Source organism: Myotis lucifugus, unplaced genomic scaffold (genome assembly GCF_000147115.1).
Source record: "Myotis lucifugus unplaced genomic scaffold, Myoluc2.0 scaffold_2, whole genome shotgun sequence".
In the NCBI taxonomy this organism is placed as follows: domain Eukaryota; kingdom Metazoa; phylum Chordata; class Mammalia; order Chiroptera; family Vespertilionidae; genus Myotis; species Myotis lucifugus.
The window spans coordinates 9,446,392-9,473,462 of NW_005871050.1; the positions used below are offsets into that span (position 1 = coordinate 9,446,392).

Genomic DNA, 27,071 nt, shown 5'->3' on the forward strand with positions numbered 1-27,071 from the left:
GGGAGAGCAGTGGGGGGGCGTGATCAGCCCTTGGAGGGGAGGGCAGTTGGGGGCAAGATCAGGCCGGCAGGGGTGGGCCATTGGGGGAGAGATCAAGCCTGGCAGGGGAGGGCAGTTGGGGGCAACCAGGCCAGCAGGGGAGGGAAGTTGGGGGTGAGATCAGGCCGGCAGGGGAAGGCAGTTAGGGGCAATCAGGCAGGCAGTTAGGGGCAATCAGGCAGGCAGGCAGGTGAATGGTTAGGAGACATGTCTGACCGCCAGACATCCCCCAATGGGTCCCTGATTGGAGAGGGTCCAGGCTGGGCTGAGGGAACTCCCCCCCGCCACCCCCCCCCCGTGCACTAATTTCGTGCACCAGGCCACAAGTTAATACATAATAATCCAAGAATAAACTGTTTCACATACTCACAACTTTTGCTCCTCCCTATATATTATCTTTCCCCCCATTATTCTGTCATTTCTAAACATTTTGCATTTTATGTGAAGATACTCTCCCTTTCCATACCCTGGCAGGCAATAAAAACACTACTTTCCCTTTGCATGATGACTTGATCAACATGTTGGATACAATCTTAAGGTGCATTGCCATTTCCCTACCACTGTCTATATTACTGGATGAATATGGGCTCTTTCTGTACTGCCAAACTGTTTCTTCTGGGCTTGAGGATTTTATTGTATAATGTTGGTATTGGGGCTAATGATATTATTGTTTTTATCATGTATTACAGTATATTCTGTTCCATTGTATAACCAAATCTAGAATATAATGTGGCATTTAGCAATTGGTTTTAACTCTAAAATACCATGTGGTTCTGTTTCTATTTTGTTTGCTTAACTGTTTTGTTGATTAGACTCCATATATAAGTGAGATCATGTGGTATTTGTCTTTCTCTGACTGGCTTATTTCACTTAGCATAATAATTTCCGTCTATCCATGCTGTGCCAGTGGTAAGATTTTTGTCATTTTTATGGCAGAGTAGTATTCCATTGTAGTATACCACAGCTTTTTTATCCATTCATCTACAAATGGACACTTAGGCTGTTTCCAGATCTTGGTTATTGTAATCAACAAAATAATTTAACAAACAAAATAGAAACAGAAGCACAGATACATAAAACAGACTGACAGCTGTCAGAAGGGAGGGGAATTAGAAGGCTGTGTGTAAAAAAGGTGAAGGGATTAAGCAAAAAAGTTTATATGTATACTAGAGACCCAGTGCATGAAATTCGTGCAGGGGTAGGGTCCCTAGCGGCTGCCAGCCAGGGCCTTCCTTCCCCCAGCTGCCTGCTGTGGCTGTCAGAAGGAGTGGGGCTGGCTAGGGAGAGGGGCCATGGCAGTTGGCCAGCCCTGCCCCCTGGATGAACTCCTGGTTGAGGGGACAATTTGCATATTAGGCTTTTATTATATAGGATATATATGTATTATCCCAGAAAAGCCAAATCATTCTGTTTCCAAGCATTCTTCTCCTACCTTTCAGGTTTAAAAAAACTCCATGAAGAGACAAAGACATCAGAAAAATATGGCTGCCTTGTATTTTGCTCAATTTAGGAAAACCTACTTTTGGTTTTCAAATGAAGATATAAGCCACCCACTCCATCAGGCATCTTCTCTTTTTCAGATTTCAATTTTTACTTGACTAAGTATTATAATATTGCTAGAGGCCTGGTGCACAAAATTCATGTGCGGATACAGTCCCTAGGCCTGGCCTACAATCAGGGCCATCTTCCCCGGCTGCCCACAGCTGGCTCCACCCCCCGCCGCCACCCACCCCCCAGTTCCCCATTCACCATCGGACAATCAGAGCCTGCCGGCTGGGAAAGGAACCAAGAGGTGGTCAGTGTGCCTCATAGTGACTGGTCCAGTGGTCATTTTGATCATTCTGATGTTAGGGTCAATTTGCATATTACCCTTTTATTATATACTAGAAGCCCGGTGCATGACATTTGTGCACTGGGGGGTTTGGGGGTCCCTCAGCCCGACCTGCACCCTCTCCAATCCGGGAGCCCTCAGGGGAGTCCTCACCAATCCAGGAGTTTCTCTCTGTCTTTGCAATCATATGAGCGAATTGTCTGAGACCCCAACTCAGTTTGGTTTGTGCTCACAGAATAATAGAGGCATTTTTTTTCTTTGCTTCATTGGTGGAGATTTCCTGGAAGTGTTAGGATATCTTCCCTTTAATTTTTCCTAGACACTCTGATTTTACTATGTCTCTCACCTTTGCTTTCCCTCCATCCCCCACCTGCAACAGTAACTTGCTCCAGGCTCACTTTGCTCTAGTGTCTGGAGATCCGTCTGCCACCAGAACTACGAGTCCCAGCATTCCTGGTGCTCCCCGCGCTCTGGGCTTCCACTTCCGGTCCTGGGGCTGCCACCAGAGATACTATTCCCAGAATTCCTGGTGCTCCCCATGCTCTTGGTTTTCCCTTCCTGCTCTGTCTCCGTCCCATGGCCTCCTACTCTGCCAAGTCCTCCAAGCCACTAGCTCTCCCTCTCTGCTCTCCATCTAGCAGCTTGGGGAGCCAAGTTCCCCAAGCCGCTCCACTCTCCGCCTGGCGCCTGTGCATGCAAATTAACCCGCCATCTTTGTTGGGTTAATTTGCATACTCACTCCTGATTGGCTGGTGAGTGTAGCAGAGGGATGGTCAATTTACATGTTTCTCTTTTATTATATAGGATACGATACACACACACACACACACACACACACACACACACAGAGACATGGCCAAACAGTATGGTGATAGCTAGAGGGAAAGGGAAGTGTGGGAAGGTGGAAATATGCAAAGTAAGGATAAATGGGGACAGAAAGAGACTTGACTTTGACGACTTTGGATGGTGAGCACACCATGCAATGGGCAGATGATGTTTTATTGAGTTGCACACTTGATACCTATATGGTTTTATTAACCAATGTCATCCCAATAAGTTCAATAAAAAAAGTACCATGTGGCACATTTAAGGTTTTTATTTTGGTAATATGGCAGTAGGATTGTGGAGAGGATCATATGTCATTCTGGTATGACTTTATATTGTTTACTAAAGATTGATATGTGTGTGTGTGTGTGTGTGGTGTGTGTGTGTATCCCTAATTACTTTTTCTCAACAGTTTACTCATAACTCCACCTTTTGAATTTATAGGCCCCAAGAAATTCTGATATCCCAAATCCAGCCTGTGGGTCAAGAGAGGGCGAAAAAGATAGATGGGGCTGAACCTCTTACAGCAGGGAGAGTGAAGAAAAGGAAAAAACTCTCACACAAGCAAAAAATTTTAAGTGACTGATATACTTCTAGTCAACTAATAGAAAAAAGAAAATATAGATTACTTATTTTTTTTTGTATAGGCCTAGTACCTTGACTGGATACATTAACAAAACTCAGGGCTATTTTGTAAGTGTTTAGACCAAATATCCCTATTTTTTTTATCTCTTTCACAAAATAAACCCTTTTGGAAATACCAGTAAATACATAAATGTAGGTGTCAATTGTTGGAAAGAAGATATGTATTTTATCAATTATAATAAGGTAATTTAATTCACTGTGAGTCCTGAGACAATAATTACTAACAGATTCTTGAAAATTTAAATTTATTTTATTGGCTGATGCGAACTGTCCTCTGAAATTATACTTTACTAATATTTTATTTATGGACTAATTTCATAATTCTCAAAATGCCTTTTATCCTTTCTTGAAAAGAACTTTAGTACAATGATGAGAGATTTTTGAAACTTTTTAAGATAATCATTGTATACGTAAAAGTTAATAGCTCCTCAGCTATAAAACCACATATATATGGATAGATAATTTTCGACTAAGGAGTCAGAAACACACAATGGAGTAAAGACAGTCTCTTCAATAAATAGTGCTGAGAAAACTGGATAAAGACAGTCTCTTCAATAAATAGTGCTGAGAAAACTGGAAAGCCATATGCAAGCGAATGAAACTGGACTACAGTTTGTCCCCATGTACAAAAATTAGTTCAAAATTGATCAAAGACCTAAACATAAGACCCAAAACAATAAGTTACATAGAAGAAAATATAGGTACCAAACTTATGGACCTTGGTTGTAGAGAACATTTTATCAATTTTACCCCAAAGGCAAGGACATGTATAAAATATGGGATTAAAAAACTATAATATCTTGAAACTATAAATCAGTTTTTAGTACTTGGGGAGAAGTACATTCTCTTCATGATAGAAAAGCAGTTATTTTTATAAATAGCACTCATTCAACTTTTGATTCCAACATAAAACACCTAGGATTTTATGAGGAGAAACATTTTCAGTTTTTTAAACTGTTTTAATGTATCATTGTATAGAAGTAAATAGAATAAATGGATTTGTTAATTTAACCTTGATTGATAATGCTTAATTTTTTGTTCACAGGGATTCACAAACTGGACTAAGCGTGATTTTAACCAATTTGTTAAAGCTAATGAGAAGTATGGAAGAGATGACATTGATAATATAGCTCGAGAGGTGGAGGGCAAATCCCCTGAGGAGGTCATGGAGTATTCAGGTTTGTATATAACTTCAACCATGACGTTTAATTGTAATATTCATTTCATTAGTGTCACTGTAATTGTGCATTGTTCAGAGATCTTTTAAACTTTTATGAATAAAGTACAGGTGAGAGTATAAAATATAATTCTATTTCTATGAAAAGATTTTAAGAGTTTTCAAAACAAAGTAACTGCCATTGTAGTTAGCTAGTGGAGCTAAGTAAAGCCCTGCTGAAAAAAAGGCAACTGGATGAGCATTGAGAAAATAAGTTTCCCACTTTCCCACCTCTGGAATTTGGTCCTCTTCTGGGTAAAGTTTTTTTCTTTATTGATTAAGGTATTACATATGTGTCCTTATCCCCTCATTGCCCCCCATCCCCCCTTCTAGATAAAGTTGGAGATTTCAGGTTCAGCAGAATGAATTAGTGTCTTTCTATGTCATCCTTGAAGTAGAGAATTCCTATTAGGCCCTTTTAGGTCCTCAGACACTGTCAGGGTTCCAATGAACTCCAGGCAGGTCATGTGGGTTCCATTAATTCCAGACAAGCTAGAATAGATCTAAAAAGACTGCTTCAATAAATCTGTTGATTGATCCTAGAATCATGTCCCTCTCTTACTCATGTGTGTCTTTGGTCTTGACCAGAACTAGATTAGCTGCTGAAGCACATGGAATTAATATAATTTCCATGCCACAGCATATTCAACCTCAGGCTTCTAAAAAAAATCTTATCAAATATAGGCAATTATGTCTAGGAAATTTTCTATATGTAGAATAGGAAGTTTTTGACTTTCAAATAGGTTGGGCTCTCATATTTAGTCTGAATATTAGCTCTTTAGAATCCAGCACATTTCCCCCATAAAAACAATGTTACAAAGTAGTCTGAGGTTTCTATGCTAGTCCCTCAAATCCTACTTAGCTTAACAACTCAAATTCTGTAGGGAGGAGACATTATAATACTGGCAAATATGTCAAGGATTAATATAAGCTAGGACCAGCTCTTAAGGTTATCTATAGTGTCAGCATTTGAAGAAATCCAGATTTAATACATTTTTTTTCTTTTGGAAATATGAAAGCGTCTTCTGATGATCACCAGGGACTTTAGAGGCTGATTATATTGAGTTTTTATTTCATATAGTATAAATAAAGTTTATGAACTTCATTTTTTCTTGATACTGGCATAATATTTCTATTACTCTTAAGCTTTATCACATAAGTTTAGAGCACTTGGGGGCTTAGAGGAAGTAAAATAGGTGAGAGACACATTTTGCAGCAACAGTTGAATAAAAGAGTTAAAAGGGTATGTGCAGAGTGATATTCTGAAGTAGAATTGTCTTCAAAATAGCATCAGTGTATATGAAGTTGCAAGAAAACAAGTGATTCAAAAAGATAACATATCAGATGTTCCCTCAAATTTGACACCAGACCTGGTGGCATGACTAGCCAAGGACGGTTTAATTGGGGCTCTGTCAAAGGGTGGGGAGATTGGAATGGGTTTATGTAGTTAGTTACAATAAGAGAAGAAATACCTACAATTGGCTGTTAATGAGTATCTTATACATAGCAGGCATTTAAACATGTGTTGAACGAATAAGTGAAAGAATTAATAAATGAATGCAGGTGCTTCTACAAATTAGAGAGTGCTAACATTTCTTTCTTTTTAAAAAAATTCTTACCTGAAGATATTTTTTATTGATTTTTAGAGTGAGAGGAAGGGAGAGGGAGAGAGAGAGAAACATCGATGTGAGAGAGAAACATCAATTAGCTGCCTCCCGTATGTACTCTGAATAGGGATCTAACCGCAACCTGGGTATGTGATCTGACCAGGAATCAAATTCACCACCTTTCGGTGTATGGGATGACTCTCCAGCCAACTGAACCACACTGATCAGGGTAACATTCCTTCTTACAGGTTCTAAAAATGAAAAATTTTAGAGTATGTCATTAAAAAGGCTTTTCACTGAAGTTACATTAATGCATATTAATACAGCCAGATTATTTAGCTCATTTATAAAATTAGGGTGACTTTGTGTTTTGTTTTTTGTTTTTTAGAGAAAAGGCTATTCCAGGTAAGTTTAAAAAATAAGCGACAGTTCACTGAAAATAAGATCAGTGAGTGCTTCCAAAGGCGAAGCAATGGTTTCAGTAGAAATTGCTGCTTTGTAGGAAGTTTGAATAATGTGTTGATAATGTTTTCCTTTTTGTTTTTGCTTGCTAAGAAGCAATGCTCTCTAAGTTATATGGTCACCCTCTCTCCTTTGATCCCTTCTGTATCATGTTGGAATAAAAGCATAGCATAAATCAGTATCTGTAGTATCTTGAAATCCTGTCATTTGGGATGGATAATTAAAAATGTCATTTGTATTTAATAATTTAACATATACAGATGGATCTGAATTTTAATTTTAAACATCATTTTGCTGCGTCCTTTTCTGTTACTTCTTTATTGTACAATTTTGTGGATTCATTTTCTTAAGATGATAGTATTTTAAAGTAGTAACTCTGTCTTTCAGCTGTATTTTGGGAACGTTGCAATGAATTACAGGACATTGAGAAAATTATGGCTCAAATTGAACGCGGTGAAGCAAGAATTCAACGGAGGATCAGTATCAAGAAAGCCCTGGATGCCAAAGTATTATATTTCATAATTGTAACATTATTATTAGACTAGAGGCCTAGTGCACAAAATTTGTGCACTGGGGAGGAGGGTCCCTCAGCCCGGCCTGCACCCTCTCGCAGTCCGGAACCCCTCAGGAGATGTCCGCCTGCTGGCTTAGGCCTGCTCCCCTAAGCTGGCAGGTGGAAATTTCCCTTGCTCCTTATTGCCCACCTGCTTGCTGCTCCTTACCGCTCGGCTCACTGCTCCTTAGCACTGCCGCAGAGGTGGGAGAGGCTCCCGCCACCACCGCTGCGTTCACCAGCCGTGAGCCTGGCTTCTTGCTGAGTGGCGCTCCCCCTGTGGGAGTGCACTGACCACCAGGGGGCAGCTCCTGCATTGAACATCTACCCCCTGGTGGTCAGTGTGCATCATAGTGACCAGTCATTCTGGTCGTTCCACCATAACGGTCGCTTAGGCTTTTATTACATATACTAGAGTCCCAGTGCACAAAATTCGTGCATGGGAGGGGGTGTCCCTCAGTCTGGCCTGTGTCCTCTCGCAATCCAGTACCCCTCGGGGGATGTCAGGCCTAAGCCAGCAGTTGGACATCCCTCTCGCAATCCGGGATGCTGTATGCACCAGTGACCATACTTTTCATACAGGTGAAATGCATCTTTGCTGTTGTATGGGCAGCTACAATTTTTTGCCCTGATTATAAAAAGTATACATAACATGATCCTTCTGAGGCAGTACTACCATTTTCTTCATCTTATGGGTGGAAAAACTGAAGCAGAGAAAAGTTAAGTGATTGGTTTTGTCACACAGTTATAAGTGTCAGAATCAGGGCTGACCACAAAATGTGCAAGCCAGAATCCATGCATGTCATCGCTGTATCATCCTGTTTTTTCAGTGTTAGAGTAGCCTTGCCAGGTTTTAATTTTTAAATCTAAGAGACTGTTCCCAATATATAGGGTAGGGTCCCTAGGCCTGGCCGGCTATCAGGGGTGACTGGCGGGCAGGGCGGTCGGGGGGCTCCTGCTGTCACCCACCTTGGCTGGTGGCCTGGTGCCGCCTGCTGGCAGGCCCTGCCCCCTGATCGGCATCACCGGTTGCCCCCGTTGTGGTCAGTGTCATTGCGACCGGTCGTTTCACCGTTCTGTAGATTTCCATATTAGGGTTTTATTATATAGGATTATTTTAACTAATATGGTTACTAGCTTTGACTTATTGCACATTTAGTTTAAACACTACTTTGTTTAAATCTACAGATTGCAAGATACAAGGCTCCATTTCATCAGTTACGTATTCAGTATGGAACCAGCAAAGGAAAAAACTATACTGAGGAAGAAGATAGATTCTTGATTTGTATGTTACACAAAATGGGCTTTGATAGAGAAAATGTGTATGAAGAATTAAGACAGTGCGTACGGAATGCTCCTCAGTTTAGATTTGACTGGTTTATCAAGTCTAGAACTGCCATGGTATGTATTCCTTTCTTACTTCTTTTAACTTTTATTTTGAAAATTTCAAATATTATATATTCTTCACTTAGATTCTATAATTGCTAACATTTGCCACATTGACTTTCTCCCCCTCCCATATATGAATGTATATACTTATACATATATACCATATATATATAATCTATAATCTATATTTTGCATTCAGAAATACATATCTTTATTTTATATTTATAAATATACATATCTATACTTCTGAACATTTGAAAGTAAGTTGCACACATCATTAGTGTTCACCTGTAAATACCTCAGCATTTATCTAAAAACAAGAACATTTTCCTACATAACCACAATATCTTGATCCTACCTGAAAATGTTAACATTGATTCAATAATGTTATCCAGTATACAGTTCATGTACAAAATGTACAAAATTTCCAGTTGTCCTAAAAGTGTTTTTCATAGCTGTTATTTAAATTTGATGATCCAGTCCAAGTTCAAACATTAAATTTGGCTGTTGAGTCTCTTTAGTCTCTCTCTCTCTCTCTCTCTCTCTTTCTCTCCTTACCAGAGGATATATTTTTATCACTTTTAGAGAGAGAAGAAGGGAGAGGAAGAGGGGGAGGGATGGAGGGACAGAAAGAGGGAGGGAGGATTGGGAAAAGAGAGGGAGGGAGGGAGGAAGGGAGGGAAGGAGGGAGGGAGGGAAGGAGGGAATGGATTGTTGCCTAAGTGGATTCTTTATAAAATTATTATGAGACAAAGAATAATTAAGTAGAAGAGATATTTTTATTTTAGCTACTTATAATTTATTCTGGTACTTTCTAATCTGAATTGTGTTTTTTTTTAAATTCTAGTGCTGCTTAGCAGTGTTATGATGATATTGAAATAAAATGCAACACATTTTTAATGTCGACATCATCAATTTTTTGAAAGCTGAATTAAAACAAAAGTAGCTTTTATGCAGCCTAAAAATTAAAAGTAACCAGAAACTAACAATCCAAATATTGAACATTTTTTTCTTAAGTGGTTGCTATCTACTATAAATGTTTTCTTGGCCAAAGCTTCCTAGGGGTGCAAAGATTTTATTTGATTTTGTATTTCAGTTCAAGTTGAATAATAAGAAAAGTAAAAAACTGAGTGTGTCATATTGAAGATGCTAATTTTGGCAGATGCTTTATAAGATCAGATATTTCATAAAACTTTATCAAAAATTTAGAGTGTTCTCTTGGATTGTTATTTGAATGTTCCTATCAAGTTTATGGAATATGTAATACTGGGAGAGCTAGCAAATTCTTTGGATAAAGCCAGGATCCAAAAGGAACTAGAGAAATTGGAATGATGGATCCATTGGATCTTACAACATAACACTTAATAGGAATAAATGTAAAGTGCTATACTTGTTCAAAAGAATATGAAGAGGTGTATCTCTATATAAAAACCTAAGCGACCAAATGACCGAAGGACTGGTCAAGCAGTCACTATGACGCACTGACTACCAGGGGGCAGAGGCTCATTGCAGGAGCTGCTCCCTGGTGGTGAGTGCGCTCCCACAGCCAACCTCCCATGGCCAGCCAAACTCCCACGGTCCCTCCCCGAGGCCAGCTGACCCCAATCAGCCCCGATCAGGACTGGGTGAGACAGTCCTGAATGCCCAGATTGCCAGCCAGGCCGAGAGACCCCACCTGTGCATGAATTTGTGCACCGGGCCTCTAGTATGTTAATAAGATGCAGTAGAAAGTACTGGGAAGAGAATAAAAAAATTAATCAATAGCATGAAGGGCTAAGTTTGGATGTAGGGAAGAGTTGTTTGACAGGGTTCTTTGGATAATTGACATAATCATTGAAGAACACTGTAGAATAATTTGTCTATTAGATTTCAAAATGAGATTTTATTTTGATTGTCTGAAGCCTTTGACAGTGAGCTTCTTGGCCTTTTAAGGTGCCTTCTAGCTTAGTATATCTATGACCATGTTTTGCAGAGAACTCCTTTCAAGCATTTTTTGAGTTATAATGGGCATATAACATTAGTTTCAGGTATACAATGTAATAATTTGACATTTGTATACACTGCCAAATGATCACCACAATAAGTCTAGTTACCATTTGTCTTCAAATAGAGTTAGAAAGAAAATTTTTTTCTTGTGGTGAGAACTTTTAGGATTTAATCTCTTGGCAACTTTTAAGTATGCATTACATTATTATTATTTTAAAGATTTTTAAAATTGATTTTTATACAGAGGAAGGGAGAGGGAGAGAGAAATATAAATTGACTGCCTCCTGAAGGCCCCCTAATGGGGATTGAGCCCACAACACGGGCATGTGCCCTGACTGGGAATGGAACCAGCGACCCTTTGGTGCATAGGATGACACCTAACCAACTGAACCACACTAGCCAGGGCTATAATATTACTGACTGTAGTCACTATGCTCTACATTACATCTCCATGGCTTATATGTTTTATAATTGGAAATTTGTACCTCTTGTATTTAGCATTTTAGCCATTTGGAGGTTTATGCATTTAACTATTTAATTTAGAGCAGCATCAACAACTTGTAAAAGACAAATGCTTACCTATATTTTTTGGTGAATCATATTTTATATCATGTATGCCCTTTTATGTGGTGGAACTTTTGCTGAATTTTCAAATATTATTTCAGTGATATTTTTAAAAAGGTTGAGAGTTTAATGCTGTTTTCAGTTTCTGGAATCATTAAACAAAATCAGTAGGACGAAATAGATTTAGAAGTGCAAGGAAAAGCTTATATTATTTGTAATATGAACATGCCTGTAGAACTATATAAACTTATTTCATTTTCCAAGAATAAACCAAGTATATTATTAACAACCACTAGATGTCCCTGAAATCCCTTGTAAAGAATCCTTTTCCTCCATCTTCTTTCTACATTTACCTGTTTCTTTACCAAGATATTTAAATCTCTAATGTGTGTTTTCCAAAGAGCAGATATTAACTACATAGCTAATGAACAATGAAACATTCATTTTGTCTTTTGAAAATTAAGACATCTCTGTCCTTAATTACCTTCTAGAAGGTGCAATTTATGATTTCTAACAAATCTTTTTTTTTAAAATATATTTTATTGATTTTTTACAGAGAGGAAGGGAGAGAGATAGAAAGTTAGAAACATCGATGAGAGAGAAACATCGATCAGCCGCCTCCTGCACATCTCCCACTGGGGATGTGCCCGCAACCCAGGTACATGCCCTTGACCGGAATCGAACCTGGGACCTTTCAGTCCGCAGGCCGACGCTCTATCCACTGAGCCAAACCGGTTTCGGCTCTAACAAATCTTTAAAAATATGTTATAGTTTACTTCATATTTAAATATTGTAATACAAAGTGTTCTGTTTGTTAACTTTTCTGTCATATTGTTTTTATTTTCCTCCTGGGTAATGGATCATTTTTGCTTATATATCTGGAATTAGAGTACAGGTAGTATATTTAAAATATATTTAGATCGTTTTTTTGGAATATTTTATGATAATATCAGTCATTAGGGAAGTGAAATAAGTCAGTCAAATACCATATGATTTCATTTATATGTGGAATCTAAAAAAACAATGTAAACAAACAAACAAAACAAACAGATTCATAGATACAGAGAATAGACCTATGGTTGCCAGAGTGGAGAGGGGTTAGAGGACTAGGTGAAAACTTTGAAGGGTTTGAGAAGTACAGATTGGTAGTTACAAATAGTCATGGGAATGTAAAGTACAACATAGGGAATATAGTCAATAATAACTGTGTATGGTACGAGGTAGGTACTGGAAATATGGGGGGGAACACTTACTTAATTATGATTATCTAACTGCTATGCTGTACACCTGAAACTAATACAAAATAATATTGAATGTAAACCATAATTGAAAAAAATTAAAATAAGACACAAAGAAATAGATTATTAATATTCCTAGATGATCTCTTTGCCCTATCATTTTAAATAATTGTTCATATATAGTGAATCACATTCACAACCTAGGAAATTGAAAGAGGCAGTTGTGATTTCCAAAGTTAAAATAATTTGTTTCATTGAAAAATCCCATCTTAGAAATACAGAAGATGTAATTTGATTCATTATGTATGTCACTGTGTTCCAATTAAAATCTTATTAATGTTTAAACTTTAAACTTAGCTTACTATAGAAGCTATCTTTAAAAACATAATCTTGCTTAAAGATGTCTTTCTTTTCTCCCAGAGATACCAATAAATAGGATGGAAATGCTTAGAAAAAAAGTAGAAACTTTGGTAGTAATATTTTATTCTGAGATCTCAAAGTACTGAATTAATGGCTTCTGACTTAAATAACAGTCTTATAGTGCTTAAAGTCATGAACCTCCACTTCTAAATATGCCTCACTTTGAAAGCCTTCAGCTAAAGGTTGAAGATTTCTTTGAGGCTCTCCTCCATTTAAAAATTCTTGCTCTACAAAAGAAAAAAAATGAATTTTAGTTTCATTTCTCTGTGTTAAAAAGATCGTGATTTCTTTCTTCAAAAACTTCTGTGTTCTTTAAGTAATCAAAGCCTATTGAACTATATAAACAAGTAGGAAGGATACGATCAATTTAGATTTTAAAACTCAGAGCATATGAATAGCCCTACCATTTCCCTCCTAAGAAAAATATCTTAAAATGGGGTCTTAGTCTTAGGGCATTCAAAGACTTTTACCAAATGACTATAAAAAATGATAACACTTCATATTTGATAGTACCTTTTATATAATGCTTGCCAAAATCTTTATCACTATTAGCTCATTAATTTTCTTGTCATTCCTTTCAGGGAATAGATGTCAGGGTACTATTTCCATTCATTTAGTGATAGACCAATGTGACTTGGAGGTTTGAGAAGAAGATGAGAGGTCCAAAAGATCCAGCACATTAGTCAGTTTACTGGAAAGGACATATGAAAAGTACCCAAAGCTTAATCAGTACATTTTTGGATCTGCTTAGGTCCTTTTAAGTACTTAAAGGAGAAAAGCAGAATTTAACTCTCTAAGATAAATAATATTTCTTGATATAACCATTTATTGTATCCTTTGCAGGGTTGCTTTTACTCTTAATTTTAGTAAAAAAAAAAAAAGAATTCTTGCCTTTTAACTTCTGGGGAAAATTTTCCTTTCCTCTCCCAGATAAAGGAGCTATGTGCATATTGCCTGTGGCCATGTGCCTTGGAGTTGAATCAAAGTACTAGTAATTGGTTATTACAATTACCGTGCCTTTTGTAGTAGTTTAAATGATATTTTTTTCTGACAGCCTCTCAGAGAATCACATACTGTTGTATACAATGTAATAAAAATTTCATGATATTACTCTTTGTTTTTAAATCAACTTATTATTAATGAAAGTGTTCCTTATTTAAAATTAAAAAAATGAAATTTCTCATGACAATTGTAGGAGAAAAATGTTTTTTAGAAAATATCACTGTAGCCTTTTATTAGCTTGCTTCCCTTTTTTATAAATTTATCAGTGATAGTGTTAATTAGGTGATTAGTTCATCATAGAGAAAGATTTTCTTTATAGGTACTATACTTCAGAAAAATAAAAGTCAAATTTGAAAATTTCCTACTTATTCTAGAGTCACAGTAATTACTTTTGTTTGTTGCTTATGCAGCATGGTCTAGAAAATTTCATAAAGCAGACCAATCACAATTTTTTATTTTACATGTCAGTAGTTAATTATATGATAACAGCTAACATTGATATTTTAGAGTATTACATTATTAATGAAATGTGAGAAATATGAATTAATACATTATTGATAAAACTGGTTAACTGTAAAATGTATTATTGGGTTCTTCTTGACTATAGAATTATTAAAATATTAAAAATGCAATATAGTTATGCTCATAGAGATATATTATTAACTCATGCACTTAAAAGCTGAAACTGTCCCTTTCCAGCCTTAATTTTGAAAAGGTTCAATGTAGAGATATGCACAGAGGAGGTAGTGTTTGACTTTGCCTTGAGTTTTAGGTCCGAGGAATAGCTTCATAGAAGAGGTCCTTCTTGGAACCAAGTCTTAAAAAACTAAAAGTAGTTGGCCATGGGACTACATTCAGGGTTGTGGAAACTTCATGGGCAAAGGTATAAACAAGCCGAGCATATTCAGAAACTGCAAGTAGGTTGGTATGGTAGGATGTAAGCAGGAAGTACTGGGAAATAAGGAAATAACTGTCTGCTATATTGAAGTCTTTGGTCTTTAGTCTATAGGAAGTGGGGAGTCATTGGAAGATTTTAACAGGTCAGTGACATGATCAGATTTACATTTTAGAAATACTGTTTTGTGCAAGTGGCCAAATGTCTACCTCACCTACCAACTATAGGCTGATAATCTCCAAATTTATATCTCTATCTTTTCTCTGTTCCTCATCTTTTTTTTCTTCCCTTAGCTAATGTATCATCATCTGCCCTAGACGCATTTTGAACTACTGTTCTCTTAATTTTTAAGTGCAACTGGTTATATCTAAAGGGACCAGCATAATAGCTTGCACAAAGTAGGCATAGATGAGCTTGGAGCTTTTGTACTTAAGTTTGCTTCTATCTCACAGACACCTGCAGTTGGAGCAGATTTGGATAGAATGTGAAGAAATGTACCAATGGGGTTGAGTTCTTTTCTTTTCATCTACCTTTTTCTAATCCTAGACTTTATTAGGCTCTCAGCCCTGTAGCTTTTATTTATTCACTAGAGGCCCAGTGCAGGAATCTGTGCACCAGTGGGGTCCCTCGGCCTTGTCTGCGGGATCGGGCCAAAACCGGCTCTCCAACATCCCCCGATGGTCCCAGATTGTGAGAGGGTGCAGGCCAGGGTCAGGGACTCCACCAGTACATGATCAGGGCTGGGGAGAGACGCGGGACAGTGGCCAGCCAGAGAGGGACCGCGGGAGGGCTCCAGGGTGTGTTTGGCCCATCTTGCTCAGTCCCGATCAGCCTGACCCCAGCAGCAAGCTAACTTACTGATCAGAGCATCTGCCCCCTAGTGGTCAGTGCACATCACAGCGAGCAGTTGAGTGCCCTTAGCATATCATTAGCATACTACACTTTGATTGGTTGAACAGCTGACCGGACACTTAGCATATTAGGTGTTTATTATATAGGATAAGTTTGAATAGTCAGTTGTAAATAGCATGTGTTTTATTAGTAACTATAGTGTTTGATTTAAGGTAGAATTGTCCTAACAATCTGCAATACAATAAATGCACTAACAGGAGTCTGTTTTAGGTGTTTATACTTATGTGTTACCTTGTGAGGAGCTGATGTAACATTTTATAAGTAACTAGAGGCCTGGTGCACAAAATTCGTCTGCCAGCAGTCGGACATCCTTAACACTGCTACAGAGGCGAGAGAGGCTCCCACCACTGCTGCTGCACTCACCAGCTATGAGCCTGGCTCAGGGCTTCTGGCTGAGCGGTGCTCCCCATGTGGGGGTGCACTGACCACTGGGGGGCTGCTCCTGCATTGAGCGTCTTCTGCCTGGTGGTCGGTGTGCATCATAGCGACCGATCATTCCGCCGTTTGGTTGATTAGCATATTAGCCTTTTATTATATAGGACTAGAGGCCTGTGCATAAAATTTGTGCATGGGGGTGGTCCCCTCAGCCCCGCCTGCACCCTCTCCAATCTGGGACCCCTCAGGGGATGTCCGACTGCCAGTTTAGGCCCAATCCCATATCCCTTTCACAATCCGGGCCTAAACCGGCAGTCGGACATCTCTCTCACAATCCTGGACTGCTGGCTCCTAATCGCTTGCCTGCCTGCCTGCCTGCCTGGTCACCCCTAACTGCCCCCTGCTGCCGGCCTGGTTGCCCCTAACTGCCCCCTGCTGCTAGCCTGGTTGCCCCTAACTGCCCCCCTCTGCCAGCCAGGTTGCCCCCAACTGCCCCCCTCTGCTGGCCTGGTCACCCCTAACTGCTCCCCCCTGCCAGCCTGGTTGCCCCCAACTGCCACCCCCCGCTGGCACAGTTGCCCCTCACTACCACCCCTGCCAGCCTAATTGCCCCCAACTGCCCCCCCTGCCAGCCTAATTGCCCCTAACTGCCCCCTGCTGTCCTGGTTGCCCCTAACTGCCCCCCCTGCTGGCCTGGTCTCCCCTCACAGCCCCCCCTGCTGGCCTGGTCGCCCAATGTGGTCTGCTGTTCAGTCGTTTGGTCGTCCCTCACTAACCCCCCTGCCGGCATGGTTGCCCCACGCAGCCTGCTTGTTCAGTCATTTGGTCGTCCCTCACTAATCCTCCTGCCGGCCTGGTCATAGGCAACCATCTTTGTGAGGGTGTGATGGTCAATTTGAATATCACCTCTTTATTATATAGGATAGGATGATGTTTAAGCAGCAGCAGTTAAGTAAAAGCATCATAACATTTGATACTTGTTTTTAAGAAATGTATGATATATTTATTAGAATATTAATTATCATTTAACTGGCAGTGTGCTTGGGCCCTGAGATTCTAGTATAGAATGTGATTGCTTTTTGTTATTATGATAGAGGTTCCAAGGTGACAGAGGACCTGGGAAATATACCACACAATGTATAGTTCAAGGTATTGATTTTGTAGGTAAAGTATAGGGAGTTTATAAAAGAGCAAAGGTGAAAACCTACTGATTTTGTTTTACTAAGAACTGTAGAAGAAAATTATGGCTTTATAGGACTACCTAAAACTTTAGAGACACAAATGTGAAGTGCAATTTATTTTTTTCCCTTCCTTATTCACCTGCTTTTGACTTTGAACCATAATGGGCATGAACCTTCTGTCATTTAGACGTAGATAGGGCTAGTGTCTAGGATTTTAGTACATAGGAAATGTGATGTAGAGCTTCTTTAGTCTCTTTCAATAAGTCACTTCAAGACTACTGATGCTTTCTGTGCCTTTTGAATTGATACTTTGAAGCTGAGTATTGGGAAAAATGATATTTGAACTTGGTGCCCAGGATGACTGATGTTTACCACACACTAAGGGGCAGTGCTGTTCACTGCAAACATTCCATCATTTATTACATAAAGGTAGAGATACATATCTTAGTATTTAAAAGTTGAAACTCGGGTGACTTTATAGTGAGTAAGATCATAATTAAAGGCATGGAAAGCTAAGGCAGTAAAATTTTTTTAAGTAAATTTAAATTCTGTAGTTTTAAATGGGTTGGCAAATTGTGCTCACCACCTGTTTTTGTATGGCCTGCAAGCCAAGAATGATTTCTATATTTTCAAATGGTTGAAAGAAAGCCAAGAGAATACTATTTTGTGACATGTGAAAATAAATACAAAATTCAGATTTTAATATCTGTAAGTAAGATTTTATTGGAACACAGTCACACTCCTTCATTTATATACTGTCTACTGCTGCTTTTATCCTATATGGCAGAGCTGAATAGTTGTGACAGAGACCATGTAGTTACAAAGCTGAAAATATTTACTATCTGGCTCTTTTCAGAAAAGATGTGCTGACCTCTGTTTCAAATATTTTTTATTGATTTCAGAGAGGAAGGGTGAGGGAGAGATAGAAGCATCAATGATGAAAATCATTGATTGGCTGCCTCCTGCATGCCCCACACTGGGGATTGAGCTTGCAACCCGGGCATGTGCCCTTACTAAATGAGGGGTGTTTGGGGGTTGTATTGGTGATAGCGATGGAAACATGATAGCTGCTTTGTAATATTTGAAATATTGTCATGCAGACGAGGAAATCAGCTTGTTTTCTATAACTATAAAAATTAGATGTAGCCCGACCAGTGTGGCTCAATGGGTTGAGCATCATCCCAAGCACCAAGAGGTCACCTGTTTGATTCCCGGTCAGGGCACATGCCTGGAATGCAAACAAGATTTCCAGTAGGGTGTGTGCAGGAGGCAGCTGATTGATGTTTCTCTCTCATCGATGTTTTTCCCTCTCTCCCTTTTCTTTTCTCTCTCTCTCAAGTCAATAAAATCATATTTAAAAAAATTCTACCTAGAACTGATTGTTGGAAACTGATTCTAGCAAATTGTAATGTTGCATAGGGGACATTTTAAACTTGTTGAAAGGTGAAATAGAGAGCCTTGGGAGGTAGAGAGGACCCTATCATTGGAAGAATTCAGACATGCTGGACAACTAATTAACAAGGGCCTAATAGAAGGGATTTAAGCATCAACTTGAATGGTTTTTAAAGGCCCTTTCTAATCTTGAGAGTGTATAGTTTTATGAACTCTTACTATTGAGAATCTGTATCCAGGAAAGAATTCCAAGTACCAAAAAACACCTTTGATTATATCACTCCTCCAGCTCAAAAATCATCAATGAGATCCTTTTGTCAACTGAATTAAGTCAAATTTCTTAGTTCTTTGTTCTTAGTTTCTAGTTGTTGTTTTTTTGTACTTTGATCCAAACTTAACCTTATTCATCATTCTTACCCTGCACAGCATTTCCCTAGTTAGTTTTTACCAAACATTGTTCTAGGATATGCAAATAGATGATATGCAGGACAAGGGTTCTGTGTTCAAATAGATTTGGGAAATTCTGATACTGAATCCTTCCCTGGATGCTTCCAATCTACATTAGAATGTGAAATACCCAGAGAAATCCTGCCATGAAGAAATTTGTTTAACCTTTTTAAAATCCAGCATTTCCACATATGCGTGAACACAAAGTACTTTCTTCTTTTGCCACAGTTATTAACATTGCAGAACAGTCTTCCATTTGTCACTTTCCTGTTGTATTTATTGGTTTAGCATCTCCTCTCTTCCTCTCATATGCTATTTTTCTCCCTGCAACTTCATTCCTAAATTCAGCATGGGGAAATGATGAGAGAAAGAGATAATTAGTCTATAGAACTATAGAAACCACTCCCTGTAACCCCAGGAAAATGGGAAGGTAAAGAGTTATAAAAATGTAGTAAAATATATAAATGAAAGGATAATGATATACGATGAAAGTGCTTTTGACATCATGAAATTTCTCATAGTCATTTAAAAAGTACAACACCCTTTTATTGGTAATCTGGCCTTTCTCCATGTAATTTCTGGTTTTAGCTAGTGATCTATTTATGATACCATCTGTTTAGTTAGGTAGTCTTTAAGTGTGTGAATAAAAAATGGGGTTGGGTCCTGGCCAGTGTGGCTCAATTGTTTGGGTGTTGTCCAATGTACCAAAAGGTTGCTGATTCCATTCCTGGTCAGGGCACATGCATGGGGTTGCAGGCTCAATCCTCGGTAGTGGGCATATAGGAGGCAGCTAATTGATGTTTCTCTCTCCTTCTCTCACATTGATATTTCTCTCTCCTTCTCCCTTTCTCTCTTTCTAAAAAAAATAAAAATATGGGGTTGGTATATCTAGAGAAAGTGACAGTACCTATGCTAGTAAAGCAACATTCATCCTTTCCCATTCCTTGGTGCGTTTATCTAGTGAGTTAGGTTATTTTTCTGTTTGGAGTAGTTAGTGACAAGTTAAAAGGAATGAAGGTAAGAAATTATACAGTCTATTTATAATCACTTTTATATATACTGCTTCTCTGCATATGAGACTGTGTCAAAAGTATTTTTTTTTCCTGAATCACACATATAAACCATGAATATGTATCCAAAGATATCTGCAGTCACAGACAGCTATTACTTACTGAGAATAATAATAGCCAGAGGGTATAGCTTAATGATTCAAGAATGAGATTCAAATAAAGACTCCATCTAGTCTCCCTAGAAACCAACAATCAAATCTCATCAGGGTCAACTTAGCCCTTTCTATAATAGATAAATTGAATAACATGCTGTTTAATTTGTATGTGTGTTATTGAATGAAGCTATGAAGAGTATTTGGTCTGCATATTAAAGATACCAGTATTGTTTTGGTAAGTAAGGAAAATTTCAGTGTTACTTTTCCTAAATTATTTAACCTTGGGTAATTGAATATATACAAGAGACTTGAATGTACCAGTGTTTTGTAAGGTTATTTATAACAGTTAAACAATAACTTGTCAATGAGGAATTTTTCTGTCTAGACTATCTTTGGTTTTCTGCTTCCTTTTGGGCTTGAATTTTAGAGTAAAAAATGCTTGGATAGTTGATAATATTTTTGTTATGTAACATTTTCTATGTTGTATGTCATTTTTCTGGCTTTTATTTGGACAGATAAAACTGTCTTCAAAAAACCATTTTCCATTTCTTAAAAATGTTACAGATTACCAAACACCTAAAAGTTCATTGCAGAAAACTTGGAAAATACAGACTAGTATAAAGGAGAAAATATGTTATCATTGGTCCCACTCTCAGAGATACCTGCTGTTAACCATTAGTAATATTGTAGATAATATTCTCTCAGCTATTTCTCTGTATATATGTATATAAGATGCATTTGTGTATTTCCAAGTTACCAAAAATTTAGTCCCCAGTATTTTCCTGCTAAAATAACACTGCTGTAAACATTCTTTTACAGTAAATCTTTATATATAGGTGTCGCAAAATTCACGCAAGATTTGCAATTGAATTGAATTGAAAATCTTGCGTGAATTTTGGGACACCCTATATATTTCTTATTTCCTTACATTAAGTTTCTAGGAATGGAATTGCTAGTTCAAAATAACGACATTTTTAAGATGCTTTATTGATATTCCCAAATTGCTTTCCAGAAAGGTAATGTGTTAGTCTGCAGGTGGTTTAAAGAGAAATTTCTCACTGTTTTGGAGACTGGAAGTCCAAGACCAAGGTGCTAGCAGGGTTGGTTTCTGGTGAGACCTTTATCCCTGACCTGTAGATGGCACCTTCTCATTGTGTTCTCTCATGGTCCTTTCTTTGTTGGAGTGTAAAGGGAGAGAGATCTCTGGGCATCACTTTCTCTTTTTGTAAAAACACAAGTCCTCATCTTTATGACCTCATTTAACTAACCTTAATTACCTCCTATGGGTCTTACCTCCAGTCACAATGTGGAGGTGCTAACTTCAACATATGAATTTTGAGGGTTCACAATTCAGTTCATAACATTGGCATCTCATCATCAGTGAATTATAGAGTTCTCATTTCACCATCTTACTGCTGACACTGGATACACATACCACATACATATGTACATACATATTGCAAATTTAATAAAGACGATATTGTTTTACTTTGCATTTCTTTGATCATTAGTTTTAGTGAAAAATCAAAAATATTTGGACATTTTAATTTTTAGGAGTTTTCTATTGTATTTTGACCATATTTTTGGTTGGAGTTTTAATTGTCCATAAACATTTTCATTTGAACATTTAGCTATTTTGTATTTTATCAGGAATTTTTGCTTATACAGAAAAGGAATCATATTTTAAAATATTACTTATCTTTTAATATTAAACTATTATTGACCTTTAAAATACAGCAAAGTATACAGGATTAACGTATATGAATGTCTATATTAATGAATCATATGTTTGGTACTCACCATACATTCATAAAAACTGTTTATAGTCAGATGCATTGATTTGCTGGCAGTGAAATATAGGTAGTGGCAAGGTGAATGCAGAATCTTTTCAGCTACTGTTTGCTCCAAATTAACAAATACAGCAGTGTTTCCTGAGATGTGTTCCTCAGAACTCTGATCCCACAAGATGTTCTGTGAGAAGAGAGTTCTGTTGGTTGAATAGCTTTGGGAACTACTTGCATCCTACATCTGTCACCTAGTGGCTGACAGTGCTCATCGGAAACTTGACCACTGTGAGGAGCCCTGTACGACAGCAATCTGTTTCAGTTTTGTAAACTGACTACTTGCAAAACTTATTCTGGCAATAAGATATTCCCTTTTTTTTTGTTTATGTGGTTTTAGCTTTTTATTTAGAAATATTTATAGATTCACAGGAAGTTGTAAAGAAATGTACAGGAGGTCCCATGCACCCTTCACCTAGTCTTCCCAAATTGATATGATAATACCATCTTGCATAACTATAGTACAATGTCATGACCAGGGAATTGACATTAGTACAATCCACAGTGCTTATTCAGATTTCATCGGTTATACATGGCTCTTGTGTGTGTGTGCTCACGCATGTGAATGTAGATCAGTGCAATTTTTATCACATGTAGATTCATGTAACCAGCACCACCGTAAGACTCCCTCATGCTAGTTTTTTATAGCCACTCCCACTATCCCCCTTTTCCATAGCACCTGGAAACCATTGGTATGTTCTCTATTTCTAAACTGTCATTTCAAGAATGTTACATATTCTTTGTTTGCTCTCTTCCTGAATAATAAAAAAATTCTCTAAAAAATGTTATATAAGTGGAATATGTATGTAACCTTTTGAGGTCAACTTTTTTCATTCAGCGTAATTCTCTTGAGGTTCATCTAGATTGTTGTACGTACTAAGACTTACTTCCTTTCCATTGTTGAGTAGTATTTCATGGTACAAGTGCACCAAAGTTGTGTGGGTTTTTTTGCCCATTTACCCATTGAATGACATTTACCTCTTCCCCATATTTTTGGTGGAATGTATTAATATCCTGTATAGATATTGTTCTGAAGAATACTAACTTTAGAAATCTGTACCACAGAAATGATACAGCTAAAGAATTATCACTAATGAGTATTCCTGGGTCACAGAAATTTAAAATCATTAACTGTTTGGTTTAGGAGTTCCAGAGACGCTGTAATACTCTGATTTCATTGATTGAGAAAGAAAATATGGAAATTGAGGAAAGAGAGAGAGCAGAAAAGAAGAAACGCACAACTAAAACTCCAATGGTAAAATTTTCAGCATTTTCCTAATTTTTAGGTAGATCCCATTTTTTTACATAATTAAAATGCCTATATTATGTTTAATGCCATAGTGATACCAATTATAAAAACTGTTTTATGAATTGCTAATTTGTTTTTGATAGAAAAAGAATTACACTGCAACCACTGTTTCTTATTTGTTTATAGACCATATGGTTAGGAACTCCCTACCTAGTAACAGGGCTCTATTTAAAAAAAATTCCTCATGACTTTAAGCAAAAATATAATGCAAGTAAAATCCTTCAAATTGAGACTAGAGTTGTTGGTGGGAGTTGGAGGAGGGGTATGGGATGGGGCTGTAATTGAAACAGGGAGTTCTGATTTGATTAAATAAATTTTCTTTGTGGAACTATGAGTGAAAATTAGAACTTTGAGTAGATAGTAAAGCTTTACTTGGTTTACTTGCTAATAAATTAACTGTTGAATAATAAGATGACTTGATTTTAATCCAGTCAGGTTGCCTTGTATAGTTACAATTTAAAATAGTCTTAAATGGGTCATGTTATTTGAGTGTGGTTATGTAAACTACCATATTTCAGCAAGCCTGGAAGCCTTCTACTCTAAGACACAGCATTATTTTATGTACCACTGAGAAAAACTGTTGCCAAGTAACTATAACTTGTCACCAATTGTAAGATGCATCCTGATTTCAGAGATGCTAATGTGGAAAAGAAATGTGCATCATAAAATACATGAAATGTGGTATTTTAATATCTTATCATATAGTTTTTATAAATAATACACTCATAAATAACATTTTGCCCAGAAAACTTTCAGTATTAAGTAGTTAACATAAGAGTACATTTATAGTACCATGTGTAACTAGTCACTTGATGACTATTTTTTATGCATATTTTATGTCTTTTTTTTTTAAAAAGAAACATATTTGAAGGTTATTTTACATTGGGTTATATAGTTTGTTGGGCTATTTAGAACATTAATTGTGAGTATAACATTTAAGTGAATATTCATGTTAAAATTTTTTTTAATGCATTTACATCCTAGATTTAACATTGTTGGGCCATTTAAAAATATCCATATTGGAGCAGAACATTAAATCTGTTTCCATTTTAGTCACAGAAAAGAAAAGCAGAGTCAGCTACTGAGAGCTCTGGAAAGAAGGATGTCAAGAAGGTGAAATCCTAAAGCCTAGAAATAAAGTTTTAAATGGGAAACTGCTATTTTCTTGTTCCCATCTTCAAATGCTAATTGCCAGTTCCAGTGTATTCATGGTACTCTAAGAAAAATCTTTTTCATTTTGATTTCTTGCATATTTTATATATTTTACAATGCTTTCTACTTGAAATGTGTAGCTTTATATTTTATGCATTCTAGTATTTTGTGTACTGTATTTCGTGCATTTCATGTCTTCATCAAATCCTCTCAGTCCTTGTTCTTTTGAAGCTTGTGCTGAGGTTTTAGCTTTTCTATGTTTTATATGCCGCTGCTTTGAAAGAAAACCTAGATTCTATAGCTGTATTATTGTTGTTTCATACTTTAAATTTATATGGCTGTGGAAAAAAGAATTAAAATGATTTGAGGAGAAAGACTTTTTCACTTCTTTGTTGCTTTCTTTTCTATTGAGTATGGGATTGTTGTATTACTGCATACTGTGATTAGCATAATAAGTGTTTCTTTGAGGTCATCTAAATATTTTTTCCTAAAGGAATCAAGGGTGAGAACAGAAAAATATTAAAAAGCTAATATTTGATACTGTGCTTGCTGTCAGTATGAATCACATTTAAATTATTCTCTAAATATTCAAGTGGGAAAATATAATAAAGAAATGTCTATACGAAATTTAATTATTTCCTGTTTTTTTGTGCAGTACAAAATATTTGTGCTTACTGAATTATATTGCTCACTACTATGTATTTGGTTGGAAGTTAAAGCTTTGCTTGCTGACTTGTGTGCGATTTTATGTCCAGTAGAGCCAGTTCAGAGGATTATGGGTTTAACATGCAGATTTATTAACGACTAAGTTAAGAGTGTGAAATAAGCCCTATGCATGCAGGAGAAGGGGGCTGTCTTCTATAGGAATACAATTATGTTCAGATAACAAACTCAAAGTGTCAGAAGTTTTACACACCAAGAGTTTATTTCTTGCTCATATCACAGTCCCATTGCTGGGGAGAGGGGATGTGAGAATGGGAGGGGATCTGCTCCACACAATCACTCCACTGTTTTGTAGCTGCACCATCGGAACATGTAGCTTGTTTAACTGATGCTGTGGGAGAAAAAGAGATGCTGGATAATTTCATGTAGGAACTTTATTGACTCAGCCAGAAGTGACACATGTCACATCCACTTATATTTCATTGTCCAGACCTAGTCATGTGGTCCCATGTATGTGCAAGTGGGCTGGCAAATATAGGGGGACAAATTAGAATGCTTTACATTATTTCCTCTGCTATTGGGGCTCTCTGTTCAGAAAAGAACTTGGGTCTGTCACATGAAACTGCTAGTATGCAATTAATCAAAGTCAAGGTTAGTTTATAAGGAAACAGGTAAAAATGGATCAGAATCTAATGTGAAACACACAACAAATAAGAAAATCTGGGAATACGGGACAGTGGTGTTAGTTATCAAAACAAGGTTTGTACCAATAAAGAATTACTCCCTCCCCCATTAAGATCTTTTGCATTTCCTATCAAATTCTATTTAGTGTCCTCAATCTTCTCACAGAGATTCTGAAACAATGCTGCAATGTACATAGGGGTGCATATTTTTGCAAACAAATGTTTTGGATAGATACACAGAAGAGGGATTGCTAGGTCATGTGATAGCTCTCTTCTCAATTTTTTGAGGAACATCCATACTATTTTCCATAGTGGCTGTACCAATTTACATTCCCCCCAGCAGTGAATGAGGGTTCCCTTTAGCATTTCTTTTCTTAAGGTGGAATGAAGATGGAGGGTGGGAGCAGGTACAAATCTTGGGTAGGAGTGCAAGCCAGCATCTTTCACATCCTCAGTCTTCTCATAGAGGTTCTGAAACAAGAATACTTCTAGAGTGACAGCCCATTATCTGCTAGATTTTCCAAGGTTTTATTCATTGCTCAGATTTCTTATTTCTTACTGACATGCCCTGGATTGGATACCTTTTACTGTATCCACTATTAGGAGTGAGACTCTTTTACTTTTTTGGAGGTGGGGGTGTAATTGGGGTACTAGTAAGAGATGTGATTAGGATGATATATCAAGGAACCCAGAGAGACCCAAATACTTCCTTGGCTTAACTGCTCTTTCTGTGAGGCCCACAAAGGAGGTAAAGGTAAGCAAAATAATACTTCAGGAGCTGGTGTTGTGGCTCTGACTTTAATCTAGAGCTCTTAAACTCAAAGTAAAATTTTGGAATTTTTCACTCTAATGAGATTAAAAGTTTCACCTAGCCGAAACCGGTTTGGCTCGGTGGATAGAGCATCGGCCTGTTGACTGAAGGGTCCCGGGTTCGATTCCGGTCAAGGGCATGTACCTGGGTTGCGGGCACAGGAGGCAGCTGATCGATGTTTCTCTTTCATGGATGTTTCTAACTCTCTATCTCTCTCCCTTCCTCTCTGTAAAAAATCAATAAAAATATATTAAAAAAAAAAGTTTCACCTGAGCAGGAGAAAATGATAACCTGAGAAGGTCTTATTGTTACCCCCAAGTTCTGTGCATTAAAAAACAGCCCAGTGAGGGTCCTGGATTCTGATTAGTCAGTTCAGCATTTCTTTTTCTTGAAGTTTTTGTCTTTTTAAAATTTTGTTTTTAAAAATTTTATTAAATTTGTTGTAACATTGGTTAATAAGATTATATA

The 27,071-nt window shown here is 37.4% G+C and overlaps 1 protein-coding gene across 1 annotated transcript in view; it reads left to right on the plus strand.

Moving 5' to 3' along the window:
- Nucleotides 1–25,073, plus strand: part of SMARCA1 (SWI/SNF related, matrix associated, actin dependent regulator of chromatin, subfamily a, member 1) — an 81,974-nt gene extending 56,901 nt beyond the window's left edge. Inside the window, 8 exon segments of the mRNA XM_006082129.3 lie at nucleotides 3,140–3,186; nucleotides 3,188–3,219; nucleotides 3,222–3,259; nucleotides 4,386–4,518; nucleotides 7,013–7,131; nucleotides 8,367–8,579; nucleotides 23,130–23,240; nucleotides 24,348–25,073. Of these exon segments, the coding sequence (XP_006082191.1) occupies nucleotides 3,140–3,186; nucleotides 3,188–3,219; nucleotides 3,222–3,259; nucleotides 4,386–4,518; nucleotides 7,013–7,131; nucleotides 8,367–8,579; nucleotides 23,130–23,240; nucleotides 24,348–24,419 (765 nt within the window). The 3' untranslated portion in view covers nucleotides 24,420–25,073.
- Nucleotides 25,074–27,071: the final 1,998 nt, after the last annotated feature.